The sequence below is a fragment of the Lottia gigantea genome (assembly GCF_000327385.1).
Source record: "Lottia gigantea unplaced genomic scaffold LOTGIsca_41, whole genome shotgun sequence".
NCBI lineage: Eukaryota > Metazoa > Mollusca > Gastropoda > Lottiidae > Lottia > Lottia gigantea.
The window spans coordinates 325,371-340,480 of record NW_008709421.1 but is presented as its reverse complement, the minus strand read 5'-3'; the positions used below and the strand labels follow the sequence as shown (position 1 = coordinate 340,480).

Here is a 15,110-nt window from a genome sequence, read left to right as displayed (position 1 = left end):
CATGCCGAAATAAACGTAACAACTCGTTTAATGTCCATCAGTTGCTTGAATTAGTTATCATGTCTAATGTGTGGAAGTTGGCGCAAGGTGTTAAACAGTTTAGACCACGGTTAACAGTGGAATTGGAGAAAAAACTCAGCCAACATGTTCGATCTTCTGTGGATGATTTCATAAGCAGACGACCTCGAATTAATATTAATGACATAAGTTATCAGAATAATATTACTGTGGCTGGGAACGTCTATTCACAAAGTATGTGGTTTCGTTAGTTGGTCTGTCAACCAATGGTTTCTTGTTCTAGTAACTTGCAATTTGAAATTTCTCATCTTCCAAGTGTTGGCATTATAAAATATAATTCCCACGTGACAGCCTATATAGCCTAGTGACTAAGTTTGGTTTAGTTCTTTGATGATTGTTGTTACCTTTATCAAAAGAGAATCAGTGCCAGCTTTTGAAAACTGGTCTCTGTAAGTGTTTGATGCAAAATTTTTTTTTTTTTTCAAAAAATAGATGCACAGGAAGAACATAAACCATAACATGGCTGAGAACAAACTTTAAAATAAGCTTCTTTAGATGTCTATAGTAAATGATTCCAAGCTAGTCTGTATGATGTTTTGAATATTAAAATTTATTTTGACCTTATCTCTATATTTTTGTTGATGTTTTACATTTCAGATAAATTTCAAGCACCTTCCAAAAACCATGCAGTGTCTTCCAAAAACAATCCAAAGCAAAGAACTCTTTTCAATTCATATGGATCACAATTATTTCAAAATTCATCTTTAATATCAGTAGACTCTAGAATTTATAATCCATATTTATGTGTAAGGACATTTTCATCAAGTAAAGATGACAAGGATGATGATGTAGATGAGCAAGCCTTGTCAATTTTTAAGCGGTTTAAAAGAGCGTACAAGAAACATGGAAAAGTTCTAGTAGGTGTGCATTTAGTAACTTCAACTGTATGGTTTAGTTCATTTTATGCAGCTGCAGCATAGTAAGTAGATTTATAACAAATGACACCTTGTTAAAAACAATCAATGCTCATTATTCATTCCAATTTGCCTTTGACATAATGATGTATCCAAACCGCAATTCTTAAGTCAAAGTCAAATAGACAACAAAACAAGTGATAGCTTTCTGATAGCTATGATGTCAAACGTCTGCTAAAAGGACGGTATGGATTGAATTGACTTGAATAATAAGATCTTCTTACTACAATTTATGTACTGAAGAACGAAAGATCCAGTGGATCCAGTGGATAAACCATCTTGTTGTTCTTACTTGTTCTTACTGTGGCTGATATCTTAGCTGCCAACTAACCAGTATCATAATATTCCTTCATAGACTCACTTTGTCTTATTTGATTTCTTTTTCAGTGGTGTAGATATCATACCTTTTCTGGAAAAACTTGGAGCCGGTGAATCATTATTGAAACCATTTCGTTCTAGTAGTCTTGGAAATGTAGCATTAGCCTATCTTATGTACAAAGTGGCAACACCAGCACGGTATGCTGTTACTCTGGGTGGCACTAATTTTGCTATTAAATATTTGAAAAAGAAAGGAAAAATTTCTGTTCCAGAGGATGACAAATTAAAGAATTTGTACCAAGATAGTAAAGACATTGTGAAAGAAAAGCTTGAAAAGAAAAATTTGAACTTTCGCAGTGACCGTATTAACCAATATTTAAAGGCAGCCAGAGGAAAGAGAATGAAGATTAAAAAATAAGCTTTTCATTATTGATGTAAATTGCTCATAGTGGTGATAAGACATACTAAGAGAGGGCTGGCCAATCAATACACCACATAATTCCTCTAGATTAAGTACACATGGCACAAGAATGGAAAAGTATTTCAACCCTTAAATGAAGGAGCTGATGTTCAGGGCCCCAAAAACAAACAAATTCATAGTTGTTTATACCGTAATTGTTGATAGTGGTAATATTTAGAGAATGTTTCTAGTTTTTATAAGAACATTACGGTACTGATATTTTACTTATGCTAATAGTGCTAAGGTTTATGTCACTGAAAAGTGCTATTTTTATGCCCTGTTGTGGCAATTAGTCCTTTCAGTTCTGTTCCAAAGAAAAAAAATTCAAATATTATTTATGATTGGGGGTACAAAATAATTTTGTCCTATTATGTATTTATAAGTCTAATGAAGTTTTAATTGTACCACAGAAATATCAATTAAAGAATGCCTTATTGTTATGTTATTGTAGAGTTAATTGTTTATATTATATTTCATTGTCATAATGTGGTTGTGTTTCAAGAAGTGTCAAAGAATGTGCTATGCATGATAATGATTGCATTCATTGAATAGCTCAGTATTTTATTTCGAATTTGAGAGTCTGTTAAAGGGACAGACGCACCATTTGTGCATCTGTACCTTTCATTTATTTTACATGTGTGTCTGTTTGCCCTTGAATGTACAAAAAGAACCACTTGCTTTATCAGTTGAGTTGGCATCTTTCTTTTTGAAAAAATCCGTTTTTGGATGTGAATATGTGCATATGCAAATAAGGCAAAAAGACATATAGAGCAGAGTAGAGCATGAAAATGACAAAAACTGTGTTAAAATTTGTTTTGCAGTTGTTCTCAGATTTATACAGTTTTTTTAATTCTGTAAAATCATTAAAGATTTTCAATTCTACATGTTGCTTTTCATGTTTTCAATTGGATGAATATATATACCAGCCATGATGAGAAAACATGTCAGATTGCAATTATTTTATTTAAAGAATATGAATTTATGTAATTTTACATGGAGTTAAAAGTTATAAAGTGATTGTTATTGATTCTAGATTAAAAAATGCATAAATGAATAAATATTAATATATTTGATTAATTTAATTGACCCCTTTGCTATGAAAATGTGAATTGATTAATGGTTACTTATATATCTGTTGGGCAGCCTCCTGCTCCACTTGAGTGGTTATGTGGCGCCAATGAACAAGATCACCAAGTTTCCTCAAACTTCGTAAAGTTTCTTCGAAATGCTCCTCAACCTCAGTGAGAATATTCCCCTCTTACAAAATTATTCCTTCCCAAAATTTATTAGTAATTTTGAAACGTATTTCACTCAAAAATGTATTCAGCGATTAACCATGAATGGATATAAAATTATAATCCACATAATTCGAGATAGTTCAATGTGACCCTTGGGCCGAATGATCGTTCACGATTTTCTGTATGTCTGAGGTAAGTGACGTAAATTTCAGTCGTTGATCACCTCGCATGATTATCTTCAACAAACCACCCCATTGTGAGTAACCGTGCTAAACCCACACTCCACCAAATACATGGGACTAATCGATTCCTCCAAATCCTCCATGCCGAGAGGTAGTATTAAAGAGCAATCGTGTACGGACAGGGGTGATGCAAATATACGCTGAACATCCATTCATGTGAGCATATAAGAAAAAGTCATTTTAAAAGTCAATGCTGAATTTTATTTACGAAAAAGGAAACCATTTTCGTTGGTATATTCTCGAAGCTTCCAATCCCAAGTCTTTAGCCTATGAAATAAAATAGGAAATTTCGGATGTGATATTTAAAACCATTATATTGATGCTAGAATCCTATAAAAATTCAAGTCACATTCAATCATTATTTATTAGATATGAATATTAGCTATATGAGAAAAATATCGACTCCTTGCAAATTACGAATATTAGACCGATTTGACAAACTTCATCTTCCATTAACCAGTCCTTTACTCAAGACAATTCAAGAAAATTTGAGGTTTAACCTGTAACTCGCAGAACTTGCATGGAGTACTGATATTCCTTTGTAAGCAACTAGGAATAATAAAATCATTGAGTGGCAAACGGCCTACAGAGAAAGTGCTGATATCACGGTAATGAATGGCAGACATTATTTACCGAAACTGTACAAATTGTCACGTGTTTCTGGTTAATTTCAATATCAGAGGGTGATCGTTTAGGAATACGTGTGTTTGTAAACAAAGTAAACGGAAATTGCCGAATGATTGACTGGTTCAGAGCATACCTGGTTACATATATCAGGAACATCAAACATACTTGGCTGACTAATACCCGGGCTTAAATTGACAAAACCAGTCGTCTGCATCTGAGCAACTGAAAACATAATGAATTAAAAAAAAAATGGTTCAAAATTATTTGTCTAGTTGCTTTGTATCAGACGAAGTTTCGAGCTTCATGATAAGAATAATCCGTCAGATTTATCTTGGTTGATCCTCAGGCCGACCCTTACAACTGGCAGAATTTGGAAGGAACTGGATTTTAAACGATCAGCCATACGATGGAAATAACATGTAAGAACCATACGTAGTTTCGTTTGCAACATCTGGGCGAATATGACCTTTGTCTGAAGAATCTCAGTTTTCACCGTTTGGCACCAGACCATGTTCTTTTCCAGCAAAAAAATCTGGTCGTCTACCTGAGAGGTCGGAATCTACGACATGTGGCTGATCGATGCCGATCAATGTCTCTTATGTCCACCACGACAAATCTGATAAGTCACCCAGAGCCCTCAAATGTGTTTATGATTATTGTAACAAAGTTAATAACTCACTGCCTTGTCCACTAGTGACAATGTTCTCTAAAATTGGAATACAGCCTTCTCTTAAAGCAGAAACCGTAACATTGGCACCACTAACGTTAAATCGGAAAGAAATCGACTCCAGTTTAGTGTCACCAATACCAAAATAGTAAGGACCTTCAGGCATAGCGTCCTCTGAAAGAAAAACGTATGCTTTATTATTGTACGTTTGGTTTACTGTTCGGATTTCATTTTAAATCGATTGGCAGTTAAGGATTAACAATGCAACAGACACGTTTGCGACGAGCGTTAAAATACTAACAACTAATGGCAATGGTTAAAGTAGCTCTTCATTCTTTTGGCATGCGGCCTCAATGACCGTTTTTAGATATATTTAAAAACTCTCGCCAATGGCCTGAAACTTGCTTAATTCTGATCACCGATACACTATGACTAGATCGGCTGATGTCTTCATTCCAAGTTTTGAATTTTGAAAGATCTATACCTTGAAATGGACTTACTTGGTAAACATATAGGTGGAAAAGTTCCAGATAGGGTATTGGATTTACAGGTTTGAGTATCCAGATCGATGACATATTGTATTTTCTACAATAAAATTAAATGAGATTATACAATCAAATGTAAGATTTCCACGAAAGTGGGACTGTTCAAGACTTAAACAACACCCAAATATTCTTACAGGGTTCTAAAATTTTAAAAAGCGGTGCTTGGCCAAACTAGACTGATCTGCTGTACCTCATTGGGTATCACCATCGCAAAATATGGTAGTCGCATTTGTAATTTTTAACATTTTTGTCCGGAACGCAGGGAACAATACACGGCGGACGGGAATCTGAATTTGTACACAGCGTTCAATAGAAGATACGTGCCTCCTCGATACACAAAAAAAGTTAAAAAAAACTCATTTCAATTCTTATAGGATACAAGATGGTGCGATAAACAATAATATGAAATATAATATGTACCTACTTTGCTATATAGCTGAATAATTCTCAAATATTGCATTTTCCCAGTAAAATCTGTTGCAACATTCAAGGCCATCCTATTATTAGTTTGATCATAAAAAGTTTCCACATTTTCCTGAAAGAACATTTCTTTGGAGTTGAAAAAGCATATTTTATACCGGGCGTCTCTTGCTTGTAGGACATAAAAAATATTGATTACAGATATTCATGACCTCTGTTTTCGGTAAACTTATATAGTTTTCTAGCCTTTTCAGTGAAAACGTTGTCTGAAAACCACTGAACTAAAGGTTCGATATTTAAAGATGGGTTCCCTTATTTTCATTTATCAAAATGAAAATCCTAATAGAAAGTAGAGGTGTTCCAATGAGTGATCGATCAAGAAAGGTCAAAAAGTATTTTTTTTTTTGTTTATCCAGACTGTAGATACATGTACATTAATGATTGGTTTAAACTCTTAATTATGTGCAATAATAACATAATGATATGATTAAGAATACTCGATACTCAATACCACCATGTCGCTACCGTCATCTATAAAGGTCGAAGGTGCTGACACGCAGGGATCCAATCCAACTACCAAGACTACCAACAACTACCTAGTTTGCGATATCAGCATCCGCTGGAAGCGAACGTTAACTTGTCATCTACCAACCACCCAACACGCAGGGATCAATTTGTCTGTAACCAAATGATCAATTAAACACACCACATTAGGCCAAGTGAGAGCAAGAAATTTCACAAATCTTATCGAAATAACCTGTTGTCGCCCAGATCCGTCAACACGACCAATTATGGTTCCTTGCAATCCTTCCCATTGAGGTGGAACACAACATCCCGGTACTGTACTTTGACTGTAAACCACGGCTATCAGATAGACCAGAACAAGAAGCTTCATCTTTCCAACTTTATCTAACCTTACTGGAGGGAAAAAGGTTAAAGGTGTGAATTTTTAAAGGTCACATGGATACTATCCCCTGTTTATAAATATAAATGATAACTGAATTTGTTTCTGTCAAGTTTATTGAATTAGGAAGATTAGACCGGATGTAAAGTTAAACAAATCAAATATTTGGATTACTAGAATATAGAGCAATTCACTCAAGTGCTAGCATTTTTGTACGAAACACTATTACGCGGGCATATACATGAGGGCTCATGCCGTGGTGGCGGCAGCCAGGGGTATAAATCAATTTGGTTTTCAATTTTCTATTGGGGGTTCTTGTCTATAAAAGCTTCAATGGGGCTGCCTCATTTTGAATCTTATCCTCGACGGTTGTCTCCCAATTATGTCAGGCTGACCCCTGTTTGTAACCCAAGTATCGAGAGGCTGAGGCCGCCACTAGGCCCATGTCGATTTTTTCTAATGGAAAATTGGGTTTGGGTTCCAACTGCTATTGATATTGGCGGCATGAATTTCTGGATTTTATTTCCTATGATGTCACCGACCTCTGAAAACAAATCGCAGTTGCCATCAATTGCCATATCTATTTCATATCAAATTGTTAATCTGGTTGTTGGTGTAGATGATCGCAGTTACTGTTATTGTTAGTCGGTCAATTATGACTGCGCCATAGGTGCTCACTCCACTATCTATTCGTTAGTCCATGTGTCTAAAAGTACCTTGTGGATGTGAGAAAGTTCTCGACGCTGTTTTTTTTTCGATGAACTGTTTTTGAGTTATTGCCCTTGAATTATCCTAAATACGTTCAAATTGGTCATGAATTGTTTCTCCCAGTTTGATATAACTGAAACAGATTAGTTGTCATGTTGTATTTTTGTCAATTTTAGTCATAAATTATAATAATCATATGATTATTGGTATCAGCTAATCCAAACAAACGCTAATCTTCGTATGTCCTATTTCTTCTACAAAGTATTTGTACAACTTTTTAATCCTTTGAATCTATTTTAAGTTATTCATTCAACAAAATGCCAAAGTCATTCAGATCTGGATGGTTTGTTTCGTGTTTTTGCTGCAGGGTAATACACTTACCATCCATGATCTGACAAGATTCTTCGTGAAATCGTGTCCTGTGAAAATTTGACCCGTAGCATCAACAATTTGCATGGTAATTTTTGATAACGGATCGAAAACACTGTTAAAAGTTGTTGGATACGCTGGATATTCCAGAAATCTTCATTAATATATAGTAAAAAATATTGAACAGACCGTCAGATCATGGAGGCACATTGATTGTGAACTAGACCTTTTTCAGAACTTCCCATGAAAACGTAAAACTCTGTGACATGATGTTTAAGAGAAATATTAAAAACAGCTGTGAATGTAACGCATTTCAATATTTTACAACATTTTTAAGTGATAGATGTAAATTTGCTTTGCGTCGTGTTTTACTCAATCTACTTGTAACGAATCCAATATCTTATTCATTGCTAAACAGTGGCTTGTATTCTTCGTGTCATCGATAAGCTATAGTGCAATTTATGTTCACTTTTAGGGTTATTGGTTTAAACTTCGACTGAAGGCGATTTTAGAAGAATTTCGCCAGATCATGGAAGGTGTATTACTAGTAGCCCACAATATAATATCTGCATCTGCACCTGCATCTGAATTTAAATATGAGTTAAAATCATTTTGTAAAGTACATAACCATTTAATTGTAACAGAAATAACAACAAATAAACAAATAAAAATATTGAAAACAATACGGATTTCTTCGAACACTTGTCATCAACGTCTTGTAAATTGACATCGACGTAGAATTATTCGTTTCAGACGATCCTGGGGACCTTTCAAAACTAGATGATAATTATGAATCTGTCCCAGGTTCAATTTTGCGTCTTTTTTCCGCATAGTATTCTCTTTTAGCTGTGTACATAGCCATTTTCTCTTTATGTTCCCTTCTCATAAGGATGCGTTCAAGTTTAAGAGTTTTCATTTTTTCTAAATGTTCTTGGTGAGAGTAGCTAGTGCTTACTGTCGCCTGTGAAATGGTTTGCTGCTCTGTGACTCGACCAGTTGTCACTGACTTTGCGATTAGTGGTTGTTGATTAACATGTGCCATTGTTGTACTGGCCAATGATACATTTCCGTTTGGTAAATTCTGATTGACTACTAAAGGTATATTGTTGAGTACAGAGGACACCTGATGGGATTGATTCGTCATTGACGTATCTTGATTAACACCGGTTGAAGGCTGCAATGTTATATAAGATGGTTGGTTATTCGTCATAATTTGGGTATTTGTATTTGTTATCGAAGTTTTAGGACTCGCTGACACTGATTTTTGTTTACGAGATAGTGGTATTGGTTTTTTAACTAACGGTTGTAAATGTTGAATGAGATTACCGCCATTTTGATGGGGTTGTAAAATGACTTGATATGTTGGTGGTGGTTTAGGAGCTAACAACCGCGATGTGATGGACGATTGAACTTTGGGATTGGGTTTTGCATTGGTTATTGGAATGGCCTGCGTATGAACCATTTGAATTTTAGGCTGAAAGGACTGGGCAGTCTCGTTCGATAAACCAATTCCTTGTTCCGACTGGCTGACACTGACATGGCTCCCTGACAACGGTGGTAAAGTAACATCTGATGGATTTGAAAGTTGGTAACCATTGTCTACTGGCTCTGACTTGATATCTGAAAAATAGGTTTCAAAAATAACATTAATTTCAAAAAATATAGTAAGGCCTGTGTATTTTCCGATAGTTGCGTGTCTTACAATTCTAAATCGCAGACCTGTATTTGGTTTTCGGGAAGGGCCAACATGGTCTTTTTAGGAAGGAAAACAGCAAAGGTACCGATGATGCCGTCCAGAAACATCTTAGGAAAGAATTATTCATTTATGGAACGATTTGATGTATGTTATTTGCCGAGTCTTTATTCGGGAACAATACGTACTGGTGTTATATGGAAGTAGAGTGGGGAACTAGGAACAAATGACATATTTTCTTAATTGCTGTCGATCTACGGCATCATGAAAATCACCAAGAACGAGTTGTTATTGCCATCAGGGGCGTTTATATGAATCATTAGATTAAGGGAGCAAGAAAGGGTCACAATAATAGTCAAGGGGACCTCTCAGGCTACTCTTTCCTTTATGTTAAATGATAAGTATTTTGAAAGACGTAATAAACTGCAATATATACCTATATCATTAGTCTCAATATAAAAACCATCTTGGCATTCACCAGCTTGACTGTTGTCTGACTCGTTACCAAGATCGTTTGAAGAGGTTTCTAATACAGACAACACTCTGGCATTTTCTCTTCGTTTGTCCTCGATTCTTCTGTCACCGTCCATATTTACAGGCGCTTTGAAGACCTTGGTCTGGCGTTTCATATTTTTCCATGCCGATTGAAGTTGTTTTACAGCACGTTTGGTGACACCCAATTGAGTATTGTACAGCACAAGAATCCTTGCCCAGGCTTTCTGCTTCTTATAAATAGCTTTTGAATCCGTCCTCTTATCTTCAATGACATGTTTGTACTTTTGAACACAATCTATCAGAACGTCTCGTTCATGTTGAGAAAAATTGGCTCCACGTTTGTTTTGTCTTGAATAATACATTTTGTACCAAAACAGAATGCACCAAAACACTAACAGAGCACAGTTTTCAAACTGAATCAAGTCTCTGAAACATATTATTCCAGCTTAACCTAGATAATTAATCCGATAATCCCGATTTAACCTACCACAAACTTAACTTATTTTAATTCTGATTTACTGTTGAAGAATTGAGCCAGGGTTATTGGCTATAAAATTCAGTACGACAAAGCACTGTAGATAGTCCAGTTTTTCTTATTTTCCCAACCTCAACTCAATTCATGTATTAAATCCTTTCACTTGAAAATCGCCATATTGGAAAAATGAAAACAGATATTTACATACAAGATTGTATGTTCTTTGTGTTTCCCGCCAAATTGTAGCAGACGATTTTACAGCTTTGACAAGTTGAATAAAAATAACAGCATATTAAGGCTTATATATCTGCACTAGTCCTTATGTTATTGTCAAATACCTCGATTAAGCACTAGGTATATCATCCATTACCATCGCTTACAATGAATCTCTGTTTAACACGCGCTCAACAAAACCTGTACTACGACTGGACTAAAAATAGCTAGCTAATCCGACATTTGTACATCCAGACTCTTTCAGTATTGAGAGATCAGTTAGTGAAAGAAAGTCATAATGATCTTGACTACTTTTTTATAACTCTTTATCCGCACTTAACCAGGTCACATGGCGTTAAAGATGGTATAGCTCGATTCAAGCATACAATGCAAGCTTAATAATTAATGAAGGTCACACACGAGTTAACAGCCGCTCCATACATTACCTGATTACGACATTTCATATATCAGTCGAATGTCCTATGTTTTAAACAGCCAAAGGATAGAACGCCCGTGAGATCTTAACCCTATTTGAAGCGCAGTGATTGATGTCGCGTTTTATAATTTTAAATTAATTATTATGCTTTGAGTACTTGAACGTGTTGTATATTGATCAATGACTGGCGAAGTTTGTTTTCGATCATAATTTTTTAGAACAAAAATGTTACAACATGAATCCACTGAACAGTTTTTTCAACGAGATTTCGGAAATAAAATAATAAATGGTTGAACTTTGTGATTTGAAGAGATTGTAAAGAAAAGAGGTTTTTTAATTAAGAAAAAATATGTGTATCAGGGACACTGATAGCATCATTTTCCACCCATTTCAATTTTCTATCAGACATCTGTGGCTCCTGCAATTCCACTCAAACTATTGTGTTTGATGACATCACTATTCGCAAAATAAACAGACATAAACTATTGACAATCCGTTCTTTATGGAAAGATGGTAGGCCTTATTGCCAGATCAATCATATTTTTTGTCAAAGTTACTTCCCTTAGTATATAATTTTTTTCATTAGTTTTTATTAACTTTAACGCTTTACTATGCATTCAAAACTAAAGTGTATTTTGTTTGCGACTGTGAATTTGGATTAAATGTGGACTTATACGACTTTTGTTTGCAAATTTCAAGTTACATCTGTGTTGGTGATGAGAATGATTGTAAACCCTTGGGCAATCATATGACCCTTTTAAATGTTTGCTCCATTATAGTATTATAGTACCAAATAAACAGATACATAAAACTAAATAGCATATTTTAGAAAATTTATAAACCGTTCATAATCATGAAAAATGTTGCATACTGCCCCTTTAAACGGAAGGAAGTCCGTATTTGTGTTGCTCTGTTGTTACGCTGTCATAATGGGACACCATAAAACTTGGGAAAGAATGCATTTCTACAAGTACTCGTAAGACATAATTTTAAAATATCTAAAACATTGAATCAATAAAGATAGGTAAGTGATTTTTTTCACATTTCATAACTTTATACATGTATTATTACAATACAATATCTTCACTGTCAAAATAGTGCTCAATACATCAATTGTAGAGCAATATAGAAATACACTGTTAAAATAGTGCTCAATACATCAATTGTAGAGCAATATAGAAATACACTGTTAAAATAGTGCTCAATACATCAATTGTAGAGCAATATAGAAATACCACAGTTAAAATAGTGTTCAATACATCAATTGTAAAGCAATATATAAATACACTGTTAAAATATCGCTCAATATATCAATAGTGGAGCGATATAGATATATTAAAACACTTAAAAAAAACATGTTGTTCCTCAGTGTTTCACGCCATACTTTTTTTGTTCTGTTTTAATATTTGTACGTGTATATTTATATTCTGTAAATAATCAACCAAGCTTTGTCCAAAAGAGCAACAGGAACCATAAATATCTGATTGAATTTTGAAATGTTGCGTGAATATACGAGTGACGGACCCGGGCACATTAACTTCTTAATATACGAGTGACGGATCCGGGCACATTATCTTCTTAATATACGAGTGACAGATCAGGGCACATTATCTTCTTAATATAAGAGTGACGGATCCGGGCACATTATCTTCTTAATATAAGAGTGACGGATCCGGGCACATTATCTTCTTAATATAAGAGTGACGGACCCGGATACATTATCTTCTTAATATAAGAGTGACGGGCCCGGTCACATTACCTTCTTAATATAAGAGTGAAGGATCCGGGCACTTTATCTTCTTAATATAAGAGTGACGTACCCGGGCACATTATCTTCTTAATATAAGAGTGACGGACCCGGATACATTATCTTCTTAATATAAGAGTGACGGGCCCGGTCACATTACCTTCTTAATATAAGAGTGAAGGATCCGGGCACTTTATCTTCTTAATATAAGAGTGACGTACCCGGGCACATTATCTTCTTAATATAAGAGTGACGGATCCGGGCACATTATCTTCTTAATATAAGAGTGACGGACCCGGATACATTATCTTCTTAATATAAGAGTGACGGATCCGGGCACATTATCTTCTTAATATAAGAGTGACGGACCCGGGCAAATTATCTTCTTAATATAAGAGTGACGGACCCGGGAACATTACCTTCTTAATATACGAGTGACGGACCCGGACTTTCAAAAAAAGTTTTAGTTTGTGTCGAGTACTCTGCAGAAACTGTAATAGTTACAGCAGCATTAGCAATGCATTGGATTTTCTGAATTGTATTGTAAAGCCAAAACGACATACCATGGCTTTAAAAAATGCAAATTTGCTACATTTATTTGCAAATTTTTGTACCAGAACGTTTTTATTACAGTATGAAAACGATTGCTGTTAATACAATCGATCTGAAATTTGCATGAGATAAAACTATCATGTGGATAAACCCAAAATTGTTCTCAGAAGTTTTGCATCATTTATATACGCCCACATGAATATGTGGTCGTATATTGTCGTCGCCCCCGTCCGTCAACATTTCTTGTGAGCACTATAGAGACTACAGTTTTTATCTGATTTTGATATTGATAAGATCTCGGTCAAGTTCGAATTTGACATATTTTCGATGAACGGTTTTTGAGATATTGCCCTTGACTTAGAACGCGTCGAAATTTGTTAAAAATAGTTCGTGAGCAGGATTGAAGCTACAGTTTTCAACCGATTCTGATGAAACTTGGTGTAATCATTGGAATTGATAAGATCTCGGACAAGTTCTAACTTGACGCATTTTCGATGAACGGTTTTTGAGTTATTTCCCTTGGCTTTGTCAAAACGCGTCGAAATTTGTTAAAAATAGTTCGTGAGCAGGATTGAAGCTAGAGTTTTCATCCGATTCTGATGAAACTTGGTGTGATCATTGGAATTGATAAGATCTCGAACAAGTTCTAACTTGACGCTAAAGACTGTTTTATCATTTCTGACAGCTGCCATTTGGCGTATGTTACCTTGCCTCGCAAGTTATCTTCAGTTTTTGCTTAATTTACCAACTTTCTTATTTATTATCCGATTTTCATCAAACTTAGAATGTATGGGTCTAATCTGTGGAAGAGATAACTACTTGTTAACGGGTACAGTCAAGAAAATAAATATAACTTTGACATATAATCGATTATGAAATTTAATATTCGATAATCGAAATTATGAATTCCTAGCAACGATAATCGATTAATTCGATCATTTTATCCAGCCACTACTGACATAAACATGTACATGTCAGATCATTATTTTAGAAGAAAGGCAAATGCGTTGTTTTGGAGAAAATTTAATGAATATATTTGAATAAAGTTATTTCTCAATATTGTTTATAACAGGTATAACTTTGTGAAAAAACGAGCAGAATTTCTGCCACAATTTTCGAGTGGGCCACAGCCCTTTTCTCATTATGAAAAATGATAAAAAAAAAATTGAAAGTGGGGGAGGAATTGTTTTCAAGCATCTTTTCCGGGGGGAAACAGTGTAGGCGAAATCAGATGTAAGAAAATAAGATACAAGATCTAGAAGCCGCCGTCTCAGTCGACCCAATCATGGTTTACCATCTTGCCGCCGAGGTGGAAGAGCAGCTCAATGTTTTCAAGACGTCGACTTTTGCTATTAATATCAAAGTATGAAACTTGTTCTTAGTGTCAAACAGATCAAATTATACACCAGTTTTTTCAATCGCTGCACGTACGAATAAGGTGAAGTTGACGTGAGATGCAGACATGTTCCTCCAACACAGTGTTTACCTTCCTTAATTTCATTTCAAGTTATAGTTATCTGAACGACTTGCTTACAGGTCTATTGTAATCTGGATTCCGTCCCAAGGAACATAATTACCTTGCAGACGAGAGGCTGGAGACCGGCCACCACAAAGGACAGAGGAAAACACGAAACCCATGATAAAAATAACATAGGTAACATACGTTCACTACCAGCTGTCAGAAATGGTAACAAAGTCTGTAGTGGCTTAATAGTCAATTTTCAAATCATCTTAAAAATATTTATAAGTCAAGGCGAAACCTCAAAAACAAATTATTAAATTATCATCAAATTAAAACATGAACAAGGGTCTGATCGATGTAGACAATAACGCTGAAACAGTTCATGTGCTTATGACCAATTTCGAACTTGACTGAGATCTCATCAGTATCTAAATGCATACCAAGTTTCATCAAGATCGGATAAAAACTGTAGTCTCTTTTGTGCCTAAGAGCCAAATTTGACGTGTTCTTACCATGTGAAGGTTAATAACTGCGAAACCCTTCATCC

General features: G+C 35.1%; 3 protein-coding genes across 3 annotated transcripts; 1 reads left to right on the top strand and 2 right to left on the bottom strand.

The window, feature by feature from the left end:
* Positions 1-881: 881 nt before the first annotated feature.
* LOTGIDRAFT_99060 (hypothetical protein) lies at positions 882-1,665 on the top strand (the record flags this gene model as incomplete). Its single annotated transcript, XM_009060202.1, has 2 exons — positions 882-997; positions 1,380-1,665. Coding segments are annotated over 2 exons (402 nt in total), but the record flags the coding sequence as incomplete, so codon positions are not given.
* Positions 1,666-3,432: 1,767 nt separating this feature from the next.
* LOTGIDRAFT_233585 (hypothetical protein) lies at positions 3,433-6,439 on the bottom strand. The gene is made up of 6 exons (XM_009060201.1): positions 6,258-6,439; positions 5,514-5,624; positions 5,045-5,129; positions 4,557-4,718; positions 4,011-4,099; positions 3,433-3,517 (listed from the first exon to the last, which is right to left on the bottom strand). Exons 1-6 carry the CDS (start codon positions 6,402-6,404, stop codon positions 3,455-3,457), a joined length of 657 nt encoding a protein of 218 aa, XP_009058449.1. The 5' UTR covers positions 6,405-6,439; the 3' UTR covers positions 3,433-3,454.
* Positions 6,440-9,782: 3,343 nt separating this feature from the next.
* On the bottom strand, positions 9,783-10,004 carry LOTGIDRAFT_59244 (hypothetical protein; the record flags this gene model as incomplete). The annotated part of the gene is made up of 1 exon (XM_009060159.1): positions 9,783-10,004. A coding segment is annotated over one exon (222 nt), but the record flags the coding sequence as incomplete, so codon positions are not given.
* Between the last annotated feature and the right edge of the window lie 5,106 nt (positions 10,005-15,110).

Coding starts and splice junctions, on each gene's coding strand:
- LOTGIDRAFT_233585 (XM_009060201.1), bottom strand. CDS start 6,404: ATGAAGCTTCTTGTTCTGGTCTATCTGATAGCCGTGGTTTACAGTCAA. Junction 5,130..5,513: donor TTATTCAGCTATATAGCAAA/GTAGGTACATAT, acceptor ATTTTATTGTAG/AAAATACAATATGTCATCGA. Junction 4,100..4,556: donor TGTCACTAGTGGACAAGGCA/GTGAGTTATTAA, acceptor TTATGTTTTCAG/TTGCTCAGATGCAGACGACT.